At 40.6% G+C, this 27708-nt stretch overlaps 1 protein-coding gene across 3 annotated transcripts in view; it reads left to right on the top strand.

The window, feature by feature from the left end:
- Positions 1-27708, top strand: part of NLGN1 (neuroligin 1) — a 771234-nt gene that overhangs the window by 50553 nt on the left and 692973 nt on the right. For 2 of the 3 annotated variants that reach the window (XM_078665702.1, XM_078665703.1), the window contains exon 2: positions 5749-6535. In XM_078665702.1, the coding sequence (XP_078521828.1) occupies positions 6043-6535 (493 nt within the window). In that variant the 5' untranslated portion in view covers positions 5749-6042. Of the gene's footprint in view, positions 1-5748; positions 6536-6951; positions 7012-27708 lie in introns of all 3 variants that reach the window. The other variant, XM_078665701.1, reaches the window with a different exon arrangement.

The raw sequence follows: 27708 nt of genomic DNA on the forward strand, positions 1-27708 counted from the left end.
ATACCTACATGAACATTACTGTATCCTATTAAGTTTATTAAAACCAGATTATGTATCATATTCAGAAGTTAGTCAAACAATCAATCAATCAAAAGACTTTATTTCGATCTCTGCGGATCATAAAAGTACACCATAAAACAAGACAAAAACAAACACACAATATAAATGAGACATTTCAATATAAATAAACAGTCACAGCCTATTTACAATCACAGCAAGACAGTTCAGTCAAAGTGCATTGGTGTTTGTGCAAAAGGGAAAAGGTTCCATATAGTAGCAGCTTACTTATAAGAATTACATCATTATTTTCAGTTACAAACTGCATTGGTTTGCCTATGAGAAATGGTTATAAATGCTAAAACTACATTTGTAATAGTATTAAAAAATGTAACAATTTAAAAACCCGTGTGCTACTTCATAACAGCTATGCCCTTAAAACTTTCTGAGGAATACTTAGTACGCCTGATCGATACAGCCATTAAAAACTTTGCTATACAAAATACAATCATACGCATTGTATTTGTCTTCATTATTCTATATGCCTCCTTGTGTCTCCTAACTCCCAGATTTCTACAGAAGGGGGCAATCCATTTAAGTCAGGATCGGGAGTATAGGGGACAGAAGAAGAGAACAAGTGACTTAGTGGTCCCTTGACAGCAGAAGCAACTTTCTTCATCACTCTCCCCTCCTTTACTCCAATTCCGTCTGACGTGATTAAGGGGTAGACAGCCATACCTAAACTGTAGGTATAGTTTCCTCGCTAGAGGAGGTTTGATTTCATCCAGTGTGGGCTCAAATAGCACAGTCTGTTTAAAATTCATAAAATCAATCGAAAGTGATCCCTTGCAATTCATTGTCAGGTCAGTTTCGATAAAACCCCAATACACAACTTTAAGATTAGATTTATTTATCTGACTCAAGGTTTCTGGGTCACTCCAATGGGCAGCCAGTCCTAACTTACCCAACACATTCTTGACTGTGAGCATCCAGGGGATCCTGTCCACACAGGATACTGTCATTAGTTCCCGAAGTCAAACATTATTCTGATTATGTAAAACAATAAGTTATCACAGTTGGATACATTTGTCATACTGATTTCAAAAATGTAATTTTAATTAGTTGAGGTTAGAAAGGAAACCTACACTTTGTTCTAATATATATGTAAAAATAGTTTTAAGACTTTCTGCATAGAAAAGCATTTCCTTCTAGTGCTACTAAAGTAGTCATGTGAGCATCTGATCCTTTATGAATCCATAGGTAGATAGTGGACAAGGTTGCTCTCAGAATAGATTCTCCCCTCTTTCGGGTTGTAACCCATCACCAGAGGGGGAGTTGAGGTTGTGTTTTTGTGAGAAATGAAAGAGTAGTCACCTAGAAATATTCAAGATGGTTTTCATCGTTTTGAACAGCTTATCATAATTTCGGGATATGAACGACTAGAACAATGTGCAAAAAGAAGATTGGGGCCCAGAAAACCACTGATTAACAGTTCTCTCAGAGTACTGAAGTGGAATGGGGACAACGTTCTGCGTTACCTATCTTGGTGCTTATTCCATAATCTTAAAAGTAACTACATACCCCCATTCTGCACTTAAAATGAATTATAAAGCCTTACATGTGATTCTGTAGGAGAGCAGGGGCATTTGCACCATCTACAGTTGTGTAGCCCAACTGTACAGAAAAGTAAAGATATGCTGCTGGTATAGCAGTACCCTTTATTCATTAAGATACTCAGGGTACGGGCAAGCCGAGTACTGAAAATGATGAAGGGTGACTGCACCGTTGGTGTTTGTGCACCTGCAACTTACAACAGTGCTTTTTTGCATGTATTTATGTTGACACCATGTATAGGGGGGCTCTAATGGTGAAAACTGTTTGTGCATGTGCATGCCACTCTTCTTGCTTGCAATACTGAAAGCTGAGCAAGTAACTGCAAGCATTACAGTTCAGTTGGTGAAGGCTAGAGACAACAATATGAGAGGCTGTCTAGCAGTATTTGAGGTCTGGGTATGTCCAAAGTATGAGTTTAATTCAGCAGTACATTGGCTGAAGGGGGAAAAGTCAGACAGAACTGTGTCATCCTGGGGTAAAGAACTGTCTTGTGTACAGCTTGATCACAGTATGGTCCTTAACTCTGTACACAGGAGCGCAATCAGGTTGTAGAGTTATTCAGGTACATCTAGGCATTTGTCCTTTTCCCTACAAACAAAAGGGAACAAGAATAGGCTAGTGTCAGAATGGGAGCAAATGTGAAGATAGCTGTGGTGGTAACACAGCTTGAAGTTTATGTCATGCTGAGTTCTTAGGCAGGCCACTGGTCCCAACTGATAACCTCCAGAAGACACAGGGATGACTAATAAAAGCAGGCCCACAGGGGATAATGCATGTTTTTCTTGAAACATGCTAATAGAAACGTTTTGGGTTTGTGCTTGAAGATTTGCTGGTTCTCTTACCTTTGGAAGTAAAAGAGAAGAGAAGAATTTGACTCAAATTTTCCTACTACGCAAACACTCCTTGTAATCACAGCAATATTTGTTCTATGATAGATACAATTATGGTAGACTTTCCAAATATGTTCTTTACTCAATATATTCCAAAACATAATCCAAACATCAAAAGGAAGGAGGAGGGCAATTGTATAGTTTGTATCCTAATTTCACAATATTAGAAGACCTGAATGCAGCTTCGTAAAAGGTGGTATGATTTCAGCCGCCTAGATATTGTGCAATTCTGACTCTATGAGGCTGAGTGGGAAGTCTCTGTTGGAAGTGAGTTTATTTTTATATCAAAAAAGGACACAGTTCCATGACCAGTGGGTGCGTGAATGTCACCCACTGTATAGATGCAGAAAGAGAGAGGGTAAAGGGTAGAGAAAAGTCAGAGGGAAAGGGGGTGAAAAGAGGTAGATACTATTCCCCGGTCTCAAGGATACACTCCAGAAGGGGAAGATCAAATCTTGCCTCTCTTTCGCCCTCACACACCCGAAGGATGCCATGCTTCATCATCGGGCTTTTTTATGCTCCTCGTCAGACCGGCGCTGCAATGTCTGACGGGCCCCCGAAGGGTCTCTTTGGCGGAGATCTTTTAAAGAGAAAACGCCGTATGATGCATGCAGGTGTGGGAGCTGGGATAGGAAATGGGAGGATTTCTTTTAAGTGAAGAGGTGCGTGCTAGTGAGTTAAAAATACCTAAGGGCATCCAGGTGCTTTTATTTATATGGTGTCCTTGGTATAGTAAAAAACCAACAGGTTAGTGTGTCACATGAGGTTTCTATGTGCCTATGTGACTGGTCAAAAGGTCGACATGTTTCACGCCTGTGTGTCAGAAAGATCAGTGGCGTTTCTTCAGGACCTAAAATGAAGTGCACGTCTAATTAAGAATGAGGGGGGCGCACACACACATAGGGTTAACCATTAGTCGCCTTGTCACTAATGGTTTGGTGTCCTAGAGTCAATCTTAGGGTGCATATCAGGATCTCCATGGGTAGATACAGACATTGCAGCGACGGTCTGACGAGGAGCATAAAAAAGCCCGATGATGAAGCATGACATCCTTCAGGGTGTGTGAGGGCAAAAGAGAGGCAAGATTTGATCTTCCCCTTCGAATAGTATCTACCTCTTTTCACTCCCTTTCCCTCTGACTTTTATCTACCCTTTACCCTCTCTCTTTCTGCATCTATACAGTTTGATATAACGACTCATTCAGGAGCACGGACACTGGACCTTATCAAGCTCCCGGTCCCCCCCTCTTCTCTCCTATTGTTGACCCGGAAGTGAGTTTATGACAAGGTGGGAGTAAACAGAATGAACATCTAAACACTCCAGAAAAAGAAAAAAAAAATGTCATTTAAAGTGGTTTTGGAAGCATAATGAGTGTGAAAAAGGAATGTGTTGCATGACTTAAAAGGTAAACACACTTGCCATTTTGAATACATTTGCAAGTTCAAGAAAAAAAGAAAAAGGTTAACCACAGATATTATCCCACTTAACTTCTAGATGCCAGTTTTAAAGTGTTTCCATTCTATTATGAATCACATGCAAGTTTGAATAGAGATTGAGGAATTGAGTAAGGATCAACAAACTTCCTTAAAGTGATATGTAGTACATTTAATAAGTATTTGGATAGTTTCTTTCAGAAGGCATGCCTGATCGTTCAATTATCCCTGCCCCCCCACCCCACAGTGAACTTCTTTGATTTTATACAGTGTATTACATCTAATTTCATAACGATAAATGGTCTTGATTCACTATTATTTACTCTGGAATTCCTCTATAATTCAAGTCAGTGCAATTAAAATTTAGACTCTACTACTTAGTAATTTTCTTTTGATTATTGTCGGCAGTTTCAACTCCCAGGGCCTTATATTTAATAACACATTTGCTTGGAAACTCTGCATTTAATGGTCATCTTGTTATTGTAATTGCCTTTGCGATGTAAGTCCATCAAGGACTTAATCATTGCAGAATATTCCCACTGTCATCTTCCAAGAAGCCATAGATTTACAGGGTGAGGTTCATAATTCCTTCCTCCCTTACAATGTTAACGTAATCTAAAACCTAGCACTATGATTTATACCCATGCAATAGTGGTGGGTGCAGGAAATGTTCAATGTCATTTGCCTCATTTAATATTTAAACTATTGTTCACCACACCATTTTTACAAATCAGTGTGGTACATGTGATTTGCAAGCTTGCAGAAGATGCTCAAAATTGACAAGCAACTTGTTATCAACTGAGTTTGTTTGTGATTACCGAAGCCACTGGTGAATGGGGCTGTATCCTTTATGTATCCCTTTAATAGCTAAATAAATTAATTTACTCCATAGATGTTATAGAAGCAAATGTGGGAATAACAGTATAAAGTAATTTCGACTGGAGCCTATTTGTCTCTCTATCATTTGCTTTAACCAAAGGCCACTCTTAACTTCATGAGCAAACCTCTGAATTTTTTCAGAATGCAAATTTTCGTTCTCAGGAATTTCCAGATGTTTTATATTTAGTCATGTTCTTTTGTGGTGTAATTGTTGTAGGACTATTTTTGCAAGGTTCTTATAGGAGACAAAGAGAGTGATTTAGCATGTTTTGTGAGCTTTGTTGAAAGTATACGCTTCAGGTCTTTTCTCATTTAAAAAAAAATGCTTTGATCTGGCATGGATTAGAGTTTTTTGATTTTATTTTTTCTGCTGCCACAGGAAATAAAATCATGAGTACAAGAAAAAAGCCATTGCTGTTAGCAAGTATTAATTTGACGCACTCTTTTATCTATGCTAGCATATTAAAGACATTCAATTAGTGTAATGATTGATAATGCAGTTTGTGGGTTTCCATTTGAACAAATATTTGGAAATGTCTGCGAAGTTCGATTTGTAATCACCTGAGCCACAGGATTCACAATTGTACACAAAGAAATCATATTTGTGTTTTGCATTTGTTCAAATTTAAAGTCTCTTGAACATTAGTGTGGTGTGTAGCAAATGAGATGAGGCATACCATTTTCAAAGGGGTATCTCATGTACATGAGGTGATGGTAGAACTTTGGGGGATGGCAACAGATCAAACAATTCGTACAGTAAAAAAAAAACATTAGCAACTACCAGTTTCAATATTTAACAGAAAATACTTATGTAATTGTAATTGCACTCCAGTAGCATGCCTCAAGTCTGCATACTAAGAAACCTGCAAAATACCTGCTTATTTTTCTGCCAATATAAGGCCTTTCATTCTAATGATTTGTTTTGTTTTTCCCAGGGTATAGAACTGCTGATTTATAAGACGGACATCTGCAGTAAATGACTCCTTTTTCCCTGCTCATACTGCTACTGTGGAAAAGAGAATTGTCAATTGGCTGCAGCCCTTGGTGAAGATGAAGCCTCTATAAGTGTGAAATCAATGGAAGATACTAGCCCTGTGAAAAGCCTTTTGAAATTTCTGTGACAGTCTTTTCTTTTTGAAGCCTGGCATTTTTTGTTTGAATGCCCTCTTTGGGCACAAGTGGAAACAAATAGGATTGCTTTACGGAAACTGTACAACTCATGTGGGACCATGGCACATCCACAATACATATGGCTGGACTATGTATGGAGAGGGATTAAGGCCTGCAGATTACACACAGGGCTGGATGTGACATTTGTTCTTTCTGTACTTGGATTTTTGCTCCAAGCTGCAGCTGTATCCTGCCAAAAATTCGACGATGCAGACCCAGTGGTAACAACCACATATGGCAAGATAAGAGGAGTCAAGAAGGAACTTAACAATGAAATTTTGGGGCCAGTTATTCAGTTTCTTGGTGTTCCGTACGCTGCCCCTCCAGTAGGGGAGCATCGTTTTCAACCTCCCGAACCTCCAATTCCTTGGCCTGAGATCAAAAATGGAACGCAGTTTGCTCCTGTTTGTCCACAGAACATTATAGAGGGCCGGTTGCCTGAAGTCATGCTTCCTGTGTGGTTTACCAATAACCTGGATGTAGTTACCTCTTACGTACAGGATCAGAATGAAGACTGCCTCTTTTTAAATATATACGTACCAACTGAGGATGGTGAGTTAATCAATGGAGAAACAGGAGATCTTTCTTTCAATTAAACTTTCTAACAAAATGAATTCATGTGTCTCAGTAGCATGCATGGCTTCTCTTGTTTGCACGCTATCTTACCTGTGCATGCCGCTTTCCTTGTGTGCAGATCTGTTGCAGTGTCCCTGTCCACGCTCATTCTGTTCCTCTAAGGCACGTGTATCACATCAAAAGGTGGTTCTAACACTCATTCCTACCCACTGACGTTTCAGAATTTGCATTATCTATCCATTGCATGTGCAGGCACCACAAGCTGAGACTCTGCCCTCCCCTAAAAAAAAAAAGAAAAGCAGGAAATGAAAAAGTTAGCTAGTGGTGATGCATGCTCCGACTGTCTGTGATGGAGCTCCGTGTTATTTTGTAGTCTTCTATTCATTTTTCAGTCAAAAGAATATCCAAGGAATGTGCCAGAAAACCCGGCAAGAGAATTTGTAGAAAAGGAGGTATGTATGAAGTGACACAATGGGCAAATATAGCTGATTGAAAAAGAAGCAGAATTTAATATGGATAGAGTGTTCATACTGTAAACGAAAGAACAGGGATTCACTTGTGTTTGGTGACAACAGTGAAGAAACACTTATATAAATGCAAGAGTCTTTCTTCCAAACAAGAGGATGACTTTCCTAAACTTAAAAAACAAGTTAGATGTGATTCCATCTGTGTAACAAGAACATATGCTGGGTGTGCTGGCATCAGTTTATGTGGTTCTTTAGCCTCCTGAATGGCAGTGGCAGAGTATCATTAATCCTAGATACTGTAAACACAAAAGCTTAAACGATGCACTAAGGCCGGGACTACTGAACATAGTTTCAGCTAATGTTTGAACCCAGACTTTATATAACTAATATATTGTGTTTAAGAGATGTGTGCACATTTCCAACACATCAGACGCAGTTGCATAGATTTCATTGGGTACTTGTCATCAAGAAGCACCTATTGTCTATTTTGCTTCCATGAATTCCAGGAACACCGAAAGCCTTTCAGAAGAATACATAAAACACATCTAATGTGCATTCTATAAGAAGTAGATTTATGAGAACCATACATTCTATAAAACTTGTAATAGGGAGGCAAAGTAATGGCTAAAAATACATAACAATTTTTATCATATCTATTTAATATTTGTCTTTGAACGTTTAATCGATCGCCATATCTTTCATTGATGTCTTATTGTTTAGGCCATACATTCATATTACATTCTAGTAAAGACCCATCATTTTAGATTAGCTGTTGACAGAGCAGTGCTTAATTGTGTTGCATTCCCTTTAAACATGGTGTAACTGGGAATACTGTCACGTTTTGGTATTTTGTTAAACTGAAGCATGGACAAAAAAAAACTATTTGAAATAGTTAAATGCATTTTCATATATTGTCCTCATTTAGAAAGTGAATTTTTCAGCAGAAAATGTAATTCATTCACATAATTAAACTCTTCTGGACGAGGCATTTTTTGGGTGAGCTGTACAAATAGTACACTATTTTTTCCAACATGTGTAGCTCTTCATTCTTTCCATACTTTAAAGAGGATATAGCATTTGATGTTTGGTTTTTGACGGCAGATCCCTTTTAGGACCTCCTGCATGTAATCAAATCAAAATAATATGAAAATATCATGATGGTATTGGTGATGGTGATCATAATAAGATAATAATAATAATGGTAATACAACAAATCATTGTTTTTATACGTATGCACATTAATCATACTATTGTTAATATGTTGATATTATGTGCTTTATAAATGGAGTAATCTGCTTAAATTTCTATGATAGTTTTAGATTTGCTAAACTCGATGATAAGCATTTTAATGACCTTGGAAGAATGTGATGATGTTATGACCTTAGCCTTGATTCATTGATCTGCCATTCTGATATTTATATAAGACAGTCAAAGCCGGTACTCAGAGATATCTATTTTAACTTCTCTTGTTTAGTCTGTTCTATGTTGAGGGAGAGCCTTGAGAAATTATTCTGCTGGATCCAGACCTCTTTCATTCAATATAATTCTTGACTTGCTCTGTGTAGAAAATTGTTGACAATATGTGCATGCCTCCACACTCTTAGCAACCACACTTTATGCTCATTCAGAGCCCAAATGCATTTTCTTTCCTATCACTTTCATCAATTGCCTGTGATTTACCTTCAAAATAGCCCACATGTGAGGTCATTTGGAATGTTTTAATCAGTAAATTAGTAAATAAAGTAATAGACATAACACAAAACAATAGAATAACATTACATTTCTACTTGATCGTGTGTTAGACAATGCCATTGTACATAAAATGGTGGAAGTGCTAAAAAGTGAAAGGTACTCATTAAAATTAAATAAAAGGAATGCAATTACAAACAGGAATACGAAAGTGGACACCAGGGAGGAGCTGACAATATAGTTAAAAAGAAAGTGCAAGAAAGCAGAAGATGGATGCTGAAGTTATTGTGTTCAGCAATTTAGTCTTGCTTGGGGATTACAAAATGGTAATTTGGGTCATGCCACTTTTTCCTGGAATAATAATACGTTCTTTTAAATTACAGCTGGTACAACTGAGAATACATTAATATGTTGACCTGAATAAATGCAGCCGCAATTAAAAATGCAATGAAATTATCCAAAACATGTCATGTAAAAATAGTCAAGCTCATTCGGCCCTATCAAAGTTGATGACATTTGAAGGGTAATTTGGATACATAGTTAGATATTTTATAAAACTGAAAGTGTTTGTATTTCTTAACAGTAAAATGTTTTTGTTAAATCCCCATGTTATCATACGGAAGAGAATGCATGAATTAGGAGTGGTGATATTTTAGTCCATCTTTGCTATTCTGCACATTGTATATGACTGAATACATATGTGTTAATTAGCCATCAAAACTCATGAGGTCCCATTCACAAAGGTTTTCCTTTGAATTGCCATTGAAGTACTGGTGACTTATGCCGGAATTCCAGGATTAAGCTAAAATTACTTCTGACTTGCTCCAGGAATTCAGCAGTAAACTAGCCGCAGCCACGGCCCGTGCAGGTAACGGCGGTGGGGCGGGGGGCGGATTTCGACGGACGATGATTAGGGAAAATGAAATAAATAATTTTCCCTCGTCATCGTCCATCGAAATTCCCCCACCGCTCTAACCTGCATGGGCCACCGCTGGCTAGCCTTTCTACAAGAGTAAGTCACAGCAACTAATTGCAAAATCTTTGAGCAGCAAAGCCGTTATGTTATTGTTTTTTTTAAAAAAAATTTAAATTATATTTATTTACATTTTTGGAAAAAATTACAGCATAGTTTCTGGAAACATATACAGTAAATTCACACAGTGTCTTCTCTTTAGAAACATTTTCAGTCATTATACATTCACGAATGTCATTGTTTTTTAACATGATTAGTGTAATGAGAACTGGGAGTTTCCACCAAGAGTATGCCCATAGTGTGGTGGTGGCATGAGGATTAATGCCAGAGTCAGAAGGGGATAATAACAAGGGCTTTTCAAAATAAACAAGGTAGTACTCCTGTAGTATTCTTCAACCTACTCCTACATGTCTTCATGAACTGGCCGCAAACATCTAAAATGAGAATAAAATGGGAATATTAATACACATTTACCCAATTAGGAAGAAGGGTGGCATTTTGGCACTTTTTCCTAAAGAGGGAGTTTGACGTTTGAGGGTCAATTCTGAAATGCATGTAAAATTGTGGAACAAGTACTCCTGTAATACTACTTCCCGTATGCATAAATGCTTTTGTGAATCGGCCACAACATGTCGTGCAAAGGCACTATAAAGAGTGCTGTCATACACTCACCGAATGAAAGTCTGCAGTAATTTACATGCTTTCATCCAGGGCGCAGCACTGCAGTCGAAGTTATTATGCAGTCCATCAGCCATATGTAATTAGCACAGCAACCTCCGCCGCCTCTCACACTGGGATAAATTCACATACTCATAAATATAGATTCATGACTTCATCATCAACTCCGCACCTCACTGTGTCTTACTCTGCACCGAAATGAAAAATATGTCTGAGGGAGAGATATATAACTGAAGGCGCCAAAGAATAGTGTCTGGGCACCAGGGGTGCGGCTGTGACTCTTGAAGCAGGGGCGGTGGCACAGGGCCCAAGGCCATGAGGGGCGGGCCCACCGTGTCCCAGTTGAGAATGTCTTTCATTTGTCAGCTAGGGTTAGAGGTGCCCATTATGCATACTTCCATTATTGCCTTGACACCCTTGCTACTGTGCTGACTGGCACAATTACTTTGGGATGGCATTCTTGGAAAAGTAGTTCATGTAGTCTTAAATAATGCCACCATAAATATTTTAGATCCCAACTAATGTGCCCTCCAATGGTGAAAATTTACCATTCTGAAAATATGTTTTAATTGTAAGCATAGATGAAAGGCCATGTGTGAGATGATAAATTCCACAATATAGGGGATCTCTAACCTATGCTTGTCATTTGTGGGCCAAAACTCTGAGTCTTTCATGCCCATGTTAAAAGGACAAAGCCGCAGGAGAGAATAAAATAAATGATTATTAACTTGTTTCTTATGTACTTCCTCGTACTACACTTATACTGTTTCTAAGCGCTGTAAATGACAGATGCTACTGTTAACCAATTCAGTGGTACTCATTTTACCCCAAAAAGACGGAAATCAGAGTCAGCCTTGCAAACACATGATCTGAACATCACTGCGTGTCTCAGTGGTAAGCAATCATCTCACTGAGCCATCTGCTGACTTTGGTTAGACCTTTTTAACTTCACTTTCACATAAGTCTTGTTGGCCTTACCACAGTCTAGGGACATATTGGGATAAGACAATATCATACAGAAAGGCAGGATATTGGGACCATATTGATACACCACAGCCAGACAAGTTTAGTGATACCACTCATCCTCATATTGAACCTCCTGTTGCTCTTACTTAATTCGGTTGTTAATGTATATTCTCTTTCCATCTAAAAATGACTTTTAGCAAGGAGGGAAACACTTCTTTCTAACTTAGCAATGAATATCACCTCTTCAGTCTTACCTCATGAATATGTTTACATCTGTTTTTGAACTAGTCGTTCTGCCACAATACTGTTACATGTGTCTTTCAGTTTGTAGTATGGTAAGCCCCTATGTAGGTGACATGTTTGTAACTGTGTAGTGTGCCCAGTAAATAATTGGGGAAGAATATTTTTTATTTTATTTGATCCATTACTGAACTATTTTATTTGTTTTGGAAAGGGCTAGACTAAAGCATTTTGCTTCATAAAGTTTTAAAAAATTGGTTATACAAGAATAAAAGTAATATATGATACACAAAAGTGGGTGATCCGTGTATAAAAGCTACCCTCTCATTTCCTTAGTACAGTCGAGCGGTAATGTCTCTAATCGACTATTAAAACAAATTTATGTAGCTGCTCAACTTGAGTACATTATTAAGTAGAGTTATGATGTCTGAATGCCTGCCTATAGGACCAGTCACCAGGGTTAAACGCTGGTGACAACACAATTACAGCTGCAGCTAAAACAACGAAGTTAGAACTGGCTTTTTTGTTTTGATATCTTTCCCTAAAATAAATAGGGATCAGCTAAAAGGGGATATGTATGGCAAATGTTTATTGTTTGCAAGTCACGGATCATTGCAGTAAAGATTGAACAGTCAGCATGCGTTATAGTATTTTTAATTTGCTTCACGTTAAATGTATTCTGCAACAAATTGATATTTGCTTTTTGGTGTGTTTATTTTCACACTACAAATTCTGCTTTAATACTTTATTCCTGTGACTATACTTTCTCTTTCACATTATGTAGCAGCCAAGAGCTGGTAGGTTAAAAATCATCTGTATAAAATGGTCAAGATTATTTTGTAACATGGCAAAATAGCCCTCTGCTATAGTAATCATTTTGCAATGTTTCAGAAGCCTCTTTTCAACTGCTTTACTTGTTTGCTGGTGTAGGTTTATGTTTCTCCAATATTTAGATTGGCCTGGAACTAAAAATATGCATGCCAGGCCAGTAAAAAACCCAGATAGATGGCACATCTAATAACCACATTCTGGAATGCCCAGTAGAACCCTCAACCCCACTGCTCACTTGTGGCAGAGATCTCCACCCCATTAAAAGAGCCTACGCCTGCCAGAAATCTCTTCATGGCTTCCTTGCAGGTGTGAGTAATGTAAGTTTAGTCTTAGACGTATTTTTACCATTGAAGGTACTTTTGAGAAGAGGCCCATAAAACTAGAGGCGTATGATTGGGAAGCAAAATAATCTTTTTGTATTTTCCTACTGGTATTAATGATAGATGTTGGTTCCTTTTCATAAAAAAACCAAACATATGGTTGGAAATTTACACCTCCATTCGGACATACATCCATTTTTTTCTAATCTACAAATTTAGTAGTCTACAAGGAGAGCTTAGTCTGGAATACATAAGATATATTTCCTCATGACTAAAACCCCAGGCTAATTGGGGGGTGATTGTTAGGTGGCTAAGATGAAAGGTGGTGCATGTATACCTTCATCAAGTGTTTACTCCCATTAGTAAAGAATCTGTGCTGACCATATCACAGGCACATACTGTGCTACATCATGGGATAACAATATGTGTTTTCCATTCCTATGAAACAGACAAACAAAAATTGAAGGTAAAATAATTTCTCTGTTGTGGCCTATTTTGAAAATGAACAGAATGGCCTATAATCTTGTTCAAATATTTGTAAAGTGAGGAGCTATCTGAAATGATGTCACTGCATAATGAGAGCCCCGTTATCATAATATATACATTTGTATAAATCCTATCCCATTGTTATTGTAAAACTGTGAAACATTTTCCCCGTTTCACCTGAGCACTATTCTGTTTTTTTATGTTTGATATTAATACCAAGTACCTGAATCCACAATTTACTGATAGTGTTTTCAATTGTAATAAGAGATTTTCATCTTTGCATTCCTAAAATGCATTTAGAATCCTCCACCTATATCCCACTACCTAAAGATTGGTGACTTGTATCACAAAGTTTGCACCATTGGTGCAAATCACAATGATTCTCTCCATTGTTCATTTAGCAAAACATATGTACATTTATACCATAAATACAAAGGCTGCAGCTGGTTAGTTAAAAACCTAGCAATCCTATGCATTTATTTTGTAAACACTATTAGCAAAAAAGTATTAGCAGCTTCTCATATGTATCCCCATAGAATATGCTGTAGCTGAAACACTCTGTTCTACCACACTATAAAGAGAGAAGAAGGAATCTTTTGATACACAGAAAGTAAATATGTAGCTGCCAGAATTTCATGTTGACTGTTGTATGTAGGTTTTAGGGCAGATAATGATTATATTTTGTTTCCTGTGTACATATAACTGATGTGTGTCAAAAGTGGTTTCTGTACTTATAAAATCTGAATTCTAATTTACAGCCAGGATCTAGTGGTTCTGATGTTTGCAAATGTTACCAAAGGACTGTGGTGTTTTAACCTTTTTCCTCTCATTGTATATGGCATCTAAAAGTATTGGAGGTATTTATGTATAGAGTTGTCAGAGAACTAGAAATTACAAATGTTCTGAACACACGCTGAGATGTAACGCTGTACATATTCACAAACATTTTCAGTGTTGTTTCCACATTCAGCTGATGGTCTACTTCTAAATTGATGAGTTGAGAAAAGTACAGTAAGTGTGGCAATACAACACCCCATATTTGCTGTGGGTGGAGAGTAGGGGTGGGTGATAAATTCTGCACCACCGGCATAGTTGGTGGAGTTTTGGCCACTCTGAGTTACCTTTGTAAAGCGGAGTTCCAGCCAAACTTCACCTACCGCCGCTTGACAGAGTTTTTTCTCATGCTCGCCTTGCCAATGGTAAGTTGTCGAGCACGAGTGAGATCTGGCCTCCTCTAGTGCGATTTTCAGGTGCTAGGAGGGCACCTTGCCAGATTTTCTCAGCGCAAAGGATCGTGGTCGGTCTAGACCGTATGTGGTGCGAAAGTTGCCCCTTGAGTAGAAAATTACTGGAGTGGCAGCAAAGGAGTAGCACCTTGTGGTGCCCCTGTGGCGCACTGCGTTGTGAAAAAACACATATTATTCAGTGTGGAACTAGCCCGCACTAAAAATCAGGTGATCAGCCTGCCATAAATGTGAGTCTTCATTAACAAGAATGTGTTTGCCTCTGGAGGGTCTTTAGGGAACATGGAGTGGTATAAAAGATGAGCAGCATTAGTGTCTTGAAATAGTACAATTATAGTGTAAGTGCTGGATCATCCATGTCACCAAACATCCACTCATCAATAGTTTTAAGTTGGGAGGCACAGTAGTAGATCTGAATATCTGCCATACCCAATCCACCATCAAATATAGCATGCAAACATCTTCTTAGGATGGCTTTCACCTTGTTAAAAAAGGTTAAATGATAATTTTACATGGCACATAAACAATTTAGGGAGGGATAACATTTGGAAGAGTGGTCAAATTATGGATGTTGTCTTTTAGTTGTGTCAACAATGGGGAGATGTTAAAGTTCTATACCCTACGGGGGAGCATATAAATTTGAATCCCCAAGAATATAAAATTAACTGTATGTATATGAAGTTGGAGTTGCAGTGGCATTTCACCCTACAGGTGGCACAGTTTGTGTTGGATCAATAATCCATTTTTTGGGTCATAATTAAACTGCCCTGATGTTTATGCGAACCACGGTTCGCCAGCCCATCATTTAACAATCAACACCATGTTGATGAGACGTGTTAGTTAGTAAGTCAGCTGTGGTCATCACAGACAAGATTTTGGAGACAGGCATAATATTCACTTAAAAGACACTTAACACACCATTTCACTGTCTGTACAGGAGACAAGGCACTAGTCTGAATAAACATACAACTCGATAACCACTAAGTTGAATTTCTTGTTTTTTTCCACTGAGAGTAAAAGTAAGCAGGGAACCATGCATCACAAAAGTCCTCATGGAAAAGTAAAGGGTGAAGTCAGTCATGGATTATATTGTTTGAGAAATGTTATACCACCAGCCACTATCTCAGTATAGTTTGGTCCATTTTGATCAAGAATCACATTATGCCCCCTAAATGTCTTAAACCAGCATCAGTCATCACTCACAGTATGACGAGCCACGTGTCATGTAATACCAACATGTATCTCGCTCAAATTTGGAGAATGAAATGTCTTCAGGAAGTCTAGTAACACACTTTTTCCTATTGGTCATTTCTTTTAATTAGGGGATTCATTTCATAAAATGGAGAACTATACCCATTTGGAAGTGCTTTGTGCAGGAATTTAATGTTCCACTCTGTGCACTGATTTATTAAGCAATATTAATAGATAACAAATACAAAAAAGTGCATTGTCTACTCTATAGCATGGAAACTCCACTCTTGCTTGCTTTATTGCACATTGCAAAATGTAGTAGGAAAGCTTTTCAGCCGATTAAACTCTGAGTCCGCCAATACCCAGTAATGTCTCCTTGCATTGCCCTAATGAGTTGTAGCATTTGAAATGAAAGGTTTTTAGAGAAAGCATCTACAATAACAACTCCATAGTACTTTTGAAATTCCCAAACAGTCATTATTGCATCCTTTTATGGTAGGCCCTGATTTACTGACGGATAAATGCAAATCGTTTTCTATACCGTGACACCGCTTTGCATTTCAAGCAGCAACCACAATTCTTGTCAGGGTAAGGCACAAGCAAACCCCAAATTAACTTGTGCTCAACCCCCTTGTAGCTTGGTACAGAGCAGTCAGGCTAAACTTAAGGGACAATGTGTAAAGTATTTGTACAACACATCAAACGGTAATAAAGGGAAAACACCACATGAAAAGGGATTCAATGCCAGATTAGATGGAGTAATGTTGAATAAATTAAACAAGACCAAAACGGCAAAAATCCAATCAGTAGAACCGGACGGAGGTTTAAAGATTTCAGTTAAAATAGCAGCATAAAGCACAAAGCTCCAAATGTGGTATATCTGCTCGCTCCGGACAGGGACAAAGTCACAAGTTCAGGCCAATGTGCTGGTGCATGGGCCGACTATAGGACCCCAGTTAGGCCTGCTGAACAAATTAACAAATTCTGGTTTGTTGAGCATTGCGCAGACTCGCGTCAATCATTAGTCGGGCAGCTAAAGTAATGAGTCGGTTCCAAGTTGCAACAAGGCTGTCATGCAAGGTCCTGCATTGTCATCAAAGATCCAGTTGACAAAGGTGTGTGACATGAAGTCCAGTGTCGAGGCTGCATCACGCAGTATGGGCAATGCATCAGTTCAGAGGAGCTGCGATCTGGAGACCGTCGTCAAGGCTGCTGTTGACGAAGGATGCAAGGGCATGCACTGAAGATGCAACGCAGCACCAGTTCTGTAGAAGCTGCAGGCTGTGATGCGGGTCTATGCAATGGTTCTGATCCACGCAGCAGTGATGAGTAGGTTCTGCTTGGGATTGCGCCCTGCAACAGAGGAAATGCATCAGTTATGCTGGGTCCACAGAGGATGGCATACCACCTTAGGTCCACTTCTAGGATCCACTTGCACCACTTCGCTGAGTAGATTTGCAGATGGAAGAGTCCAGGTGCTGGGTTTACGGCTGATGGAACCTTCTGTCCCCGAGACTCAAGTCAAGAGGTAATCAAACTTGCCCTTGGAGTCACTCTGGGGTCTGGGGATCAATAGATGCAGGTCCAGTCCTTCTCAACCAGGCAAGCAGGCAGCAGGTTAGCACAGTGGGGCAGCAGTCCTTCAGAGCAGCAGTCCAGCAGAGTCACAGTCCTCTCAGCAGCACCACTGTCCTGCTTCCAGGCAGAGTATCCTCACTTCCAATACTGTGCTGAAAGGTCCTGGGGATGCAATATTTATACCTGGTAGTTCCCTTCCTCTGGAAGGTGGGAGAAGCTTCTAGAAATGTCTTTTGAAATGCACAGGCTTCTTGCCTTCACTGACCTGGCTCCTGATTAACTACAGGGGTTATGCAGCCTTTTGTTTGGAGGCAGGACATAGCCTAGTCAAGTGTAAGAAGGGCTTTGCTTCGCTCTGCCCTCCCACCCTCCAGTGATGGCCCATCCAGGCACCCCTAAGCTCTCTATTGGGTATGGCTATCTAGGAGCATTACACAAAACACAACTGTCAGCGACACCCAGTCCTGTAACCCAGAGACAGGCTACTGACACTAAATGGCTAAGGTAGTAAAAATCCCTTTTTTCTCAAAGTGGTATTGCCAAAATTGTAATTTAAAATCAGACTTTAACATTAGAAAGGATTTTTTATTAAAATTCAAAAGACATCAAACATGCAAACATAAACTCATTACCTGCTGGCCTTCGGAAAATACAGCTTATTAAATGTAATAAGGTAACTCCAATGTAACCCCTATGGGAGAGGTAGGCTTTGTAGTAATGAAAAACAAATTTAGGAGTTTTTCACCACAAGGATATGTAAACTTAAAAGTCCTACTTTTTAAAATACATTGCACCCTGCCTTCCCAGCGCTCCATGGCCTACCCTACGGGTGACTTATATGTATTAAAAAAGAAGGTTGGGGCTTATTTTGCCAGGTTGAAATGGGAGTTTAAAACTGAACACACAGCCTGCAATGGCAGACCTGAGGCATGTTTGAAGGGCTACTTAAGTAGGTAGCACAACCAAGGCTGTAGGCCTAAAAGTAGCATTCAATTTACAGGCCCTGTGTCCATGAAGAAGCACTCTACTCAGAATTTAGTATTCCTACTGGGGAGAAGCCAATATTACCATGTTTTAAGGAGTGAGCACATGCAATTTAGCACTGGTTAGCAGTGGTATAGTGTGTAGAGTCTTAAGGAAAGCAAAAATAAGATCAGCAAACATAGGGGTAGGTATGCAACACGATTGGGGGAGACTACAATAAGGATGACAAGTCAAACAAGTCTTCTCAGTTGAGTGAAGGAATACACCACATGTGCTAGTCTAGGTTCACGGGAGCCAGGGTATGACTCGCTATAGGGCCTTTTGGTCGGCTGACCAGGGTGGTTTCACTGTCATAGGCCCAGTTTTGTTGCTCAGGTCCTGCCACGGCTTCTAAATAAAAAGTTCAAAACAAATGGTTTTAAAGAGTACATTAAAAATATTTGTTATTGCATTGTCTATTGAGAAACATCTGTTAGCCTATCAAGCAATGGTGGGAGTTCATGATTTGCTAAAAAACAATGACCTCTTTTTGGAAGGGTATGAGTTGCTCTCTTAGGGCCTCAATTAAGGTTTGGCTGAGCAGGAACTCATCTACAGATCAATGTAATTCCCACCTTCTAAACCACGGATACATTAACTTACTTTGAACTCGTTAAACTGACAGTCGAATGTCCGCTGACTTTAGCAGCTGACTCTTGAGTAGATGGGCCATCCACCATAGCTTTGCCAGGTTACAGTGGTGCATCCCAGTCTTTTTTAAGGCGTGGATTCTACCACTAATATTTCCTGCTCAGGACGTCAGTCCCCAGGTAGGAGTATAAATAAATGGTCTGGAAATTTAGGAAGTAAATGTTAATTTTTATTTTGTTTGCCAGCACAAAAAACTATTTTAAAGTTCCTTTCTGCAAAACAAGCATTGAAGTCCACCAGGTATTCTGTTTTTCCAAAATAGCACCCACCACATAGCTGGTTGCATTGTTGGCAAAATTATACCCAACAGAGAAGTGAGGTTCTTTACATACAGCAGGTGTTTTCTGCCATGGAGGCAGAGGTGAGGGCATGCATGGACCTAGCAGCCTTTTATTTCACACACAAATTACTAAATGAGACCCTTATCACGTGTGTAACCACATTGACTACCTTGCCTCTAAACTGAACTTGTTGCATGGAAGACACACTACCAGGAGAACATCGGCCTGCTGAGTAATCCCAAAAATTCACAAAGAATGCATAAGCCAGTAGGATACAGACCACAATCTTTTAATAACCCCCAGTTTCCACTCATAAGTGCTCATTTAGGGTACAGTTCAGGGAAGTTATGTAAATCAAACTCTTAACAATCTTCCTTCCATCCTAAACTAATTCTCTTCCATTTCTTTCCTCTCCCCTCTGTTTGTATTTTGTGTTTCTTCTGTATTTGTGTACATTTATTGTCGTACATTTACATAGCAAAGGTACCCTGTATGTCTCTTTAGTCTCATGTGCTGGCTAGCTATCCTTTTGGGATGTCGAGTACTTTCTGAAAATAAGTTCATACAATATAAACACCCACAGTAAAATAAAAAAAATTAAATACCCAGTCACATTGAGAGAGGAGCCAGTCTCTTTTAAATCATCTATTCCTTACCCTACTCCTTGTTTCCTCTAAGCTTGGTTTGTAAAATGCAGAGTCTCTGAAAGCAGACATTTAACAAGGTAGCCACCAATTTCGTATCCTTTAAAAGTAGAGGACATAGAATATTTCTGCTTGGTTCTTTTTTTTTAAATTCTTTTTATTATCATTTTCAAAAAAAGACATAATATGCCTGAAATGACCAAACTTACAAACCATTGTACTACAGCATCCAATTACAAGTAGTATGCAATGATATAGTATATATAAATCACCACACAGTGCGAAAAAGGAAACAACGGACACATTTGGTAAACACAGTTACGCAATCGTGTTTGCATTTAAATACTCAGTTAAATATTTCCAATAGTCTCTTGGATGTGATCCGGTGGGCAATTCTTCTTCATGTGTCTTGACAGTAAGACTTCTCACGAAGCCATTGGTTACATTTGGGAGTGTCTTTACTGTCCTAACACAGTGAAATCCTACGCTTCGCCAGGAGCAAAGCTACCATGCAACATTTACGTTTAGCGGCTTGGACTGTGCACAAAAGCCCCAGTAAGCAAGTTCGAACAGTGCAAGTGATTTCAATGCCCACCATCTCACCCAGTGATATAGTAACCTTTTCCCAATATTCCTGTACATATGGACAGAACCATGCAAGATGTACAAAATCAGCCATATCAGTCCCACATAGCCTACACCTCGCATGTTGACGTAAACCATATTTATATATTCTATCCGGGGTAAAATAGGTTTGGTGCAGATATTTGTAATGCAGTATACTCAAGTTGCCATTGGGGGTTAACATTTCTGTAAAGGAACAGGCTACCTGCCATTCTTCTTCCGTGATTAATTCATCCAGAACCTCGTTCCATCGCGTAAGCGCTTTACTTGGTGTGTTGGCAATCTCCTCTTGTGCTGCATTATACAGCCTAGATACTAAGTGTTTGTTATTGGGGGAGGATATTATCAATTGCAACGTATTTAATTGCGGAGGCTCATTTGGATAAGTGGGATATCATTTCCTAATCGCCCCTTGAAGTCTATGATATAGTGTGGATACTGCGCTTGTGCGCACAGGTAATATAGCAGAAAATCAGGTACTTTAAACCCACCCCTGGAGTATGGTAGTGTTAGAGCTCGCAATTCTATGCAGGCTTGTTTACCCGCCCATATTAGTCTAGTCACTACTGATGACAATCGACAAAAAACTGCTGTTCGGGGAGAAATTGCAATATTATTAAAAAGGTAGAGGAGCTTTGGTAGGATTACCATTTTTACTATACCAATTCTATCTGTTAGCGATAAGGGCAGTTGGATCCAGCGACCAATTTTGTCTTCTAGCGTGCTAATCACTCTACCATAGTTAGTTTTAATGACAACTTCCGGATCACGATGGTACCAAACTCCCAGGTATCTTTCCGGTTCTGTTTGCCATTCTAAAGGGAATTCTGTGGGGTGAGGGTGCGTGGTATCTGGAAGCGGGATAATTGATGATTTTGCCCAGTTAATTTGGAGACCTGATTGCCACCCAAATTTAATATATTTGTGCAATAAGGGGTTTAAGTTGTGTTCGGGATCACGGACATAAAGCATCATATCGTCCGCATACAGGGAGATATGTAGGGGTCTTTGTGGAAACTGAATAGCTGAGTAGTGATATCCTTGCCTGATTTTACACGCCAAGGGCTCAAGGGCTAGTGCAAATAATAATGGGGATAGAGGGCATCCCTGCCTCGTCCCCGCGCTACAGTTATTGTGTCTGAAACATAGCCATTAACACAAACGCGAGCTATTGGTTTTGTGTACAGTAGTTGGACCCATTGAATAAATATAGAGGGGAAGCCCATCCTTCGGAGTACCATCAGCAAATATGACCATTCTATGGAATCAAATGCCTTGGCAGCATCCAGCATAACTGCAGCTGGCTTCGTGCTAGGAATCATGTAATGGGAGAGTGCGAACAGTGTGCTAGTATTGTGCGCAGGTGATCTAGTCGGTATAAAACCGGACTGATCCGGGAGGACCAAGTTGGTCATAAAGGGCTGCAATCTTGTAGCTAGTAATTTGGCCAATATTTTGGAATCTACATTGAGGAGTGAAAGTGGTCGGTAAGAATCGCAACACTCGGGGTCCTTAGCAGGCTTAAGAAGGGCAACAATGACAGCTTCTCTTAGGGAGGGAGAAAGTACCACCTTATCAAATGCATCTCCATACATAGCAACTAGATGAGGGGCTATCAGGTCCACAAATGTCTTATAAAATTCGCATGTAAACCCGTCTGGTCCTGGGGCTTTACCATTAGGTAGCGATTTAATAATCTCCGTGACCTCTTCTACAGTAATTGGCAATGACAAATATTTCCGTTGTGTATCCGATAGCCATTCTATTTCCACGTCTGCCAGGTATTCCAGGATCTCTGCGGATGGGGCCGTATATTGGGACTCGTATAGTGTGCTGTATGTTTTAATAAATCCCTGTAATATACCCTTTGCCTCAGTCCTCACACTACCGTCCTCCCCTCTAATTTACAGCACAGCCTGGGGTGATCGGCCTTCGCAAATTTTTGATGCTAGTACTCTGCCCGGTCGTCCCCCTTCACCGAAAGCCCTAGCGGCAGGGCGCTTTGCTATGTATTTAAGTTTCTTCCTCAGCAAATGATTGATACTCTGTAATGACAGTTCTAATGTTCCCTAATATCTGAGGACATTGTGTAAGTTCGTATTCGCTCTCTAGGGATTTCAGCTGATATTCGCATCTAGAGAGATGTCCACGTATGTCTTTCAGAATACCTGCATTTGTACTGATACATACCCCCCTCAATGTGACCTTGAACGCCTCCCATAATAAACAAGGATCATCAGTAGTGGGCACGTTTAACGAAAAGTAGTCTGTGATGGCTGTGGTGATAGTGTCTTTGTTTACTGTGTCTGACAGGGCTTTCGCATTGAATCGCCAGCTTTAAGGAGGTAGGACATAAAATGGTATGTTAACTGACAATATGTTCGGATATTGTCCTGGGTAGGTGTGTTATATCCCTTGTCCAAAGCAGTACCTCTTTTGATCCAATCCAATAATCTATACGTGACCAGCTATTGTTTGCTGCCGACGCGTGAGTTGCTCCCATATGTCCCGGATTTAGGGTTCTCCAGATATCATGTAACTGCATTTCTAACATGATATCTAGAACCTTGTCCATCGCCCTACGGTGTGGTTCTGTAGTGGTACCTGATCTGTCAGAGCGCTCATTTAGCACAAGATTAAGATCCCCTCCCCATATCAGGGTCTTACCTAACATCCCATGTAATTTCTGCCAAATCTCATGATAGAAAGCAGGCTCATCTGTGTTTGGGCCATATGTATTGATAAGTGCGATCTGCTGCCCTCGAAGTTTACCTGTAACAATAATATAACACCCTTCATTGTCAGCTATAGTGTCCTTAATTGCAAAATTCGTACCCTTTTTTACCAAGATTGTGACCCCTATAGAATACGAGGAATATGTTGAGTTGTGAATAGATTCAGCCCATTTACGACCCAAGTGATCACCAGTATGTGGAGCGATATGTGTTTCTTGCAATAGAGCAATATCAATATGTAATCTATCATTTTATGCGAACATTTGTCTTATTTTGTGGGGGTTGTTAAGCCCCCTAATGTTCCACGTGAGCAGATTTAAGTGTGTTTTTTGATTCAGTATTAGGCCTATCTATGACATAAAGTTATAGTCCAGCGGGTTGTGACTTCTATGAAGGGTACCATCTGGGTGCGATGTCTGTTGTGTGGAAGAATATGAATCATATCATGTAAAACATAAACAGTTTGGATATCAGCAATGCATCTCAAGTACTCTGGTCCGCAGAACAATTCCCCCCACCCACTTTAGCATCCCAATCATGCCAAAGACAAACCCTAGAATAAACCACCCATCCCAGCAAAAACGTCATGGGGAACTCCCTCGTGAGGGTCCGCCATGGTCACACATCACCATCCAAATTAATGCATGTGGTTAGGACTCTACTGTAAATGCAGACTAATCGTAATCAAACAGAATGTTAGAAAGTTGGCAGTAGCTCAAACCTTACATGCAACGTCGTGTTACATTTTGTCTAGTAAGTACTTGCGTGTGTACATTATGCCACTAAAGCGTACCAACATTAGCAATTCTCACCCCGCCCCCCAAAGGGAACGTGGTATTGTCGTGCAAGTATATAGCTAACATAAGTGCCAAAGGGCCTATACAAGTATATATCACAGCTCAAAGTACAACTTGTCATTGGATGGATGACAATACAATAAAACCACTTCTTGTTGTCTGTCACGGAATGCAATAAATTCACTCCCTGAAATGAAAGAGCGGCCCTTCTAATGCTCGGGTCCAAGTCGGGAACATAGTATGCAAAGCAGGTCAAATATGAGAGGCCGAGCATTGGACATACACCATAACCTGATGTACTGCCACCAAGTCCGCTCCGACCGTCCAGAGCGGAGCATATATCAGAGGCGTATTCTCAATAGTGAATGTCACACAGTGGTCCTTCTTCGCTCAGGGAGGTTAGCGGGTCAGCAAGAGAAATATAAAATGTTTGTAGAATATATAATAACCACCTCCCCACCCAAACCCATATCGGGACCGGATGGCAGGTACTTCTTCTACGCATGTGGCAATTGCGATCAAAGTTCTAGGTCAGTCTTTAGAACCATATATTGTTCACAGTTGCCCATCTATATCGTGCCCTCCGTGCTAACGGGTGCGAAATCTCGCCACAGGATCACGACAGTCATGAGCAGCACATGATCTTGCAGCTTGATATATGACATGGTTATTATTCATGCACAGTACTCACCACATATAATTATAGCAGTTTAAATGCAGTCTGCAGCATTCAGGCCATCAGGGTCTAATGGCCCTAGCATATACCGAAAACTACCTCCAGATTGCCAGCGCTAGTCAATGAGACAGTTCTTTATGGTGACATCTTAGTCCGATTCCTGTTGTTGGTCAGCGCACTTCTGGTCTTTACGTTTGGTGAGAATTTTCTTCATGAAATCCTGAGCAGCTTTTCGTGACTGGAGGATCGTTGGGCGCCCATCCCATTTCACTTTCAATCGCGCTGGATAGAGCATGGTATATTCCACATTCAGCTCACGCAACTTTCCCTTGGCCGGAGCATATTCCCTACAAGCTTGCTGTACCGCCATCGTGAAGTCCGGGTAAAACTCCAGTTTATTACCTTGATATGACACCTGTTGTTTTTCACAAGCCATCTTAAGGACAATGTCCCTATCTCTGTAATTCAGGATGCGAGCCACTATGGGCCTAGGAGAAGCACCCGGCGGTGGATGCTGTTTTAGTGACCTATGTGCACGTTCTACGATAAATACAGAAGAAAAGTGTTCTGCCCCAAAGATCGTGCGAAGCATCTCCTCAACATACGTTTCCATTCGGCCTGCGATTCGAACATTATTCCAGCGGGATCTCGCTTCCAAGTCCTCGGCTTTATTTTTTTTAAAATTCTAGTATCTTTTCCATCCCTGCACATTTACTGGTCGTGGCATGGGCCTCGTCCTCAACCGCAGCAATTCTAGTTTAAGCATCATCCAAGCATTCCCCTTGCTTGTCTAGTTTCGCTGCCATGTGGTCTACGCGTTGAGTGAGGTGATCCAGCTTTCCATTAATGTCTTGTAGACTGGATTGGATAGCTTTAAGAACGGAATCCATAGCGTTGCTAGTTGTGGCTTCTGTTTCCAATTCAGTGTCGGATTGGGCAGTTGCATTCTTTGCCTGCCTCCGTTATTCAAACGTGAGTTTAGGCTGTTGCTTGTCTGGTTTTCTCAGGCTTAGGAACACCAGTACTGCCCGCAGATGACACAAAAAATCACTGTCCACGATGATCTAGAAGGGGCTCCGCACACCATCCGTACCCCGCTGAGTGGGCCACTCCCGCTTACGACCCACCCCTCTTCAGAGCAGTAGTACATGCCAGTGCAACCGCCAGGCCGCAGAAAATGTATACACCTACGTGTCGGGGGCAGTCAGGGCAGAGTGCTTCTATACATCTGGAAGTAGTGCTTAGCCTCAGGCCTCCATCCACCAGCACCGTCACACAGCAATACCCCTAGGACGTCCAGTGTCAACTGCAGAGATCACCGGCTAAAATATGGTGCTTGTTATAGCAACAGTCCTCTGGAAGCGCTGCATCAGCAACGGGAACACTTGTTAAATGATATGGTCTAAGGTATCAGCAGTGCAGCACCATATCATAGACAGCATCATTTTCCAGGACCTGCAGTTAGCTCATAGCTTGCATTTTTTCCTTTACGTGTAAGACATGCCTCTTCCTGTCAGACAGTCCAACCGTCAAACACAACTAGTGAAGTGCGACTTATGAATGGGCGAAATACCTCCACATGTCCTCAATAAGCATCGTAGCGCCGCGGTCTGCACCCCTCATCATGCCGCCTGGGTGGCCGCCATTAACTTTGTAACTTCTTCTGGCATCACAATACATACATCAGCGTCATAGTGCAGTACCAGTATCAGATCACATGCTTTCTGCTCATAGCTTAATCAGAGGTCTACAATCCTGCCTCAGTTGCACGCTTTCAACGGCCGTTTTAACACCAGTGCTTCGTAGTAGGGGATTAACACAGCGGAGGCCATTTTGCGCTGGGCGTTCGCGCTCATTTACGGGAAGCCACTAAAGTCCCCACGCCTCTGCGCATGCATATATACAAATCCAGAGGAGCTAGGTGGCAGAGCATGAATATTAGCGTTCTCCACTCACAAATTAAAGCACTGGGTGAGTGTCAGTTGCGTGCTTAGCATGATGCATAGAGGTCGAGTCACACCACCAGTCCGTATGTCTCTCTTGATGTGCACTGCGAATGATCATCACATCATCCCTTACTCCAGAAACTCCCGCAGGATAATATCACACTCCACAGCCAATTTCAGTTCCACAAGCCAGCGTGCAATAATAACCGCCCTGTCATATCACTCACTGCGTCCCGATAATATTCCGCGCACTGGCAGCCGCCATCTTGTTAAGCGCCATGCTGGCAAGGCCGTCAAAACCCGAAGACAATTTCTGCTTCTCTCGCCTATCTACACAACGTGAAATTCAGCACCAGTGACTCACACCATCTTCCGACGTGCATTGCTGTCACAACATCGAAATTTGGAGTCCGCTGCACAGTTATATTCGTCGATCCCTGTGCCTGAGCGGCGGAGCTGTCACATCAGGCAACCATCCCGCAGTGCGCCCTCTAGCGCCCCCCTATTTCTGCATAGTTCTTCAACAGTTCTGCCCATGGTGGTTGAAAGTAATGCTATGTTCCACAGTGTTTCCTGTAATGAACAGTGGCACGGTCTGGGCTGAAATGCACCCCCTGTCTCTTGAAAGCTGAATTACATCAGAGGGGTTTTAGTTTTATTCAGCCTCATTGGTAAAGTGCAGATTGCAACCACAGTGACACATAGCAGGTTATCGATATATATCTGGATTTCTTAAACACTCATTCCAAATCCTGCAGAGTTCTGGTTAGTTGCACAATTCTTGGTAAATATCCATTCCACCGGGGAAAGTTGTTGTATCTGGTTTATGGTATAATGCATCTTTCCTATTTCTCTGCTGCTCAGTCAGCGTGAATGTGTTGTGTGGAATGTTGGTGTACATGGTGATGTAATGGAATGTGAGGATGCCTATGATGTGAAGTGTCAGTTGGAGTATGGGCTGAGCAGCAGGGAGGCTGCTCCTGGTGGGGCTAATTACAAGTGTACTACAGAACTTACTAGAAGACCATCTTAACATCTAAGAACACTAAATCTTTAATCTATTACCTAACCTTGGCTAATGGATTACCTCCTTTCATCATAACATATGT

Source organism: Lissotriton helveticus, chromosome 11 (assembly GCF_964261635.1).
Source record: "Lissotriton helveticus chromosome 11, aLisHel1.1, whole genome shotgun sequence".
NCBI classification, from domain to species: Eukaryota; Metazoa; Chordata; class Amphibia; order Caudata; family Salamandridae; genus Lissotriton; species Lissotriton helveticus.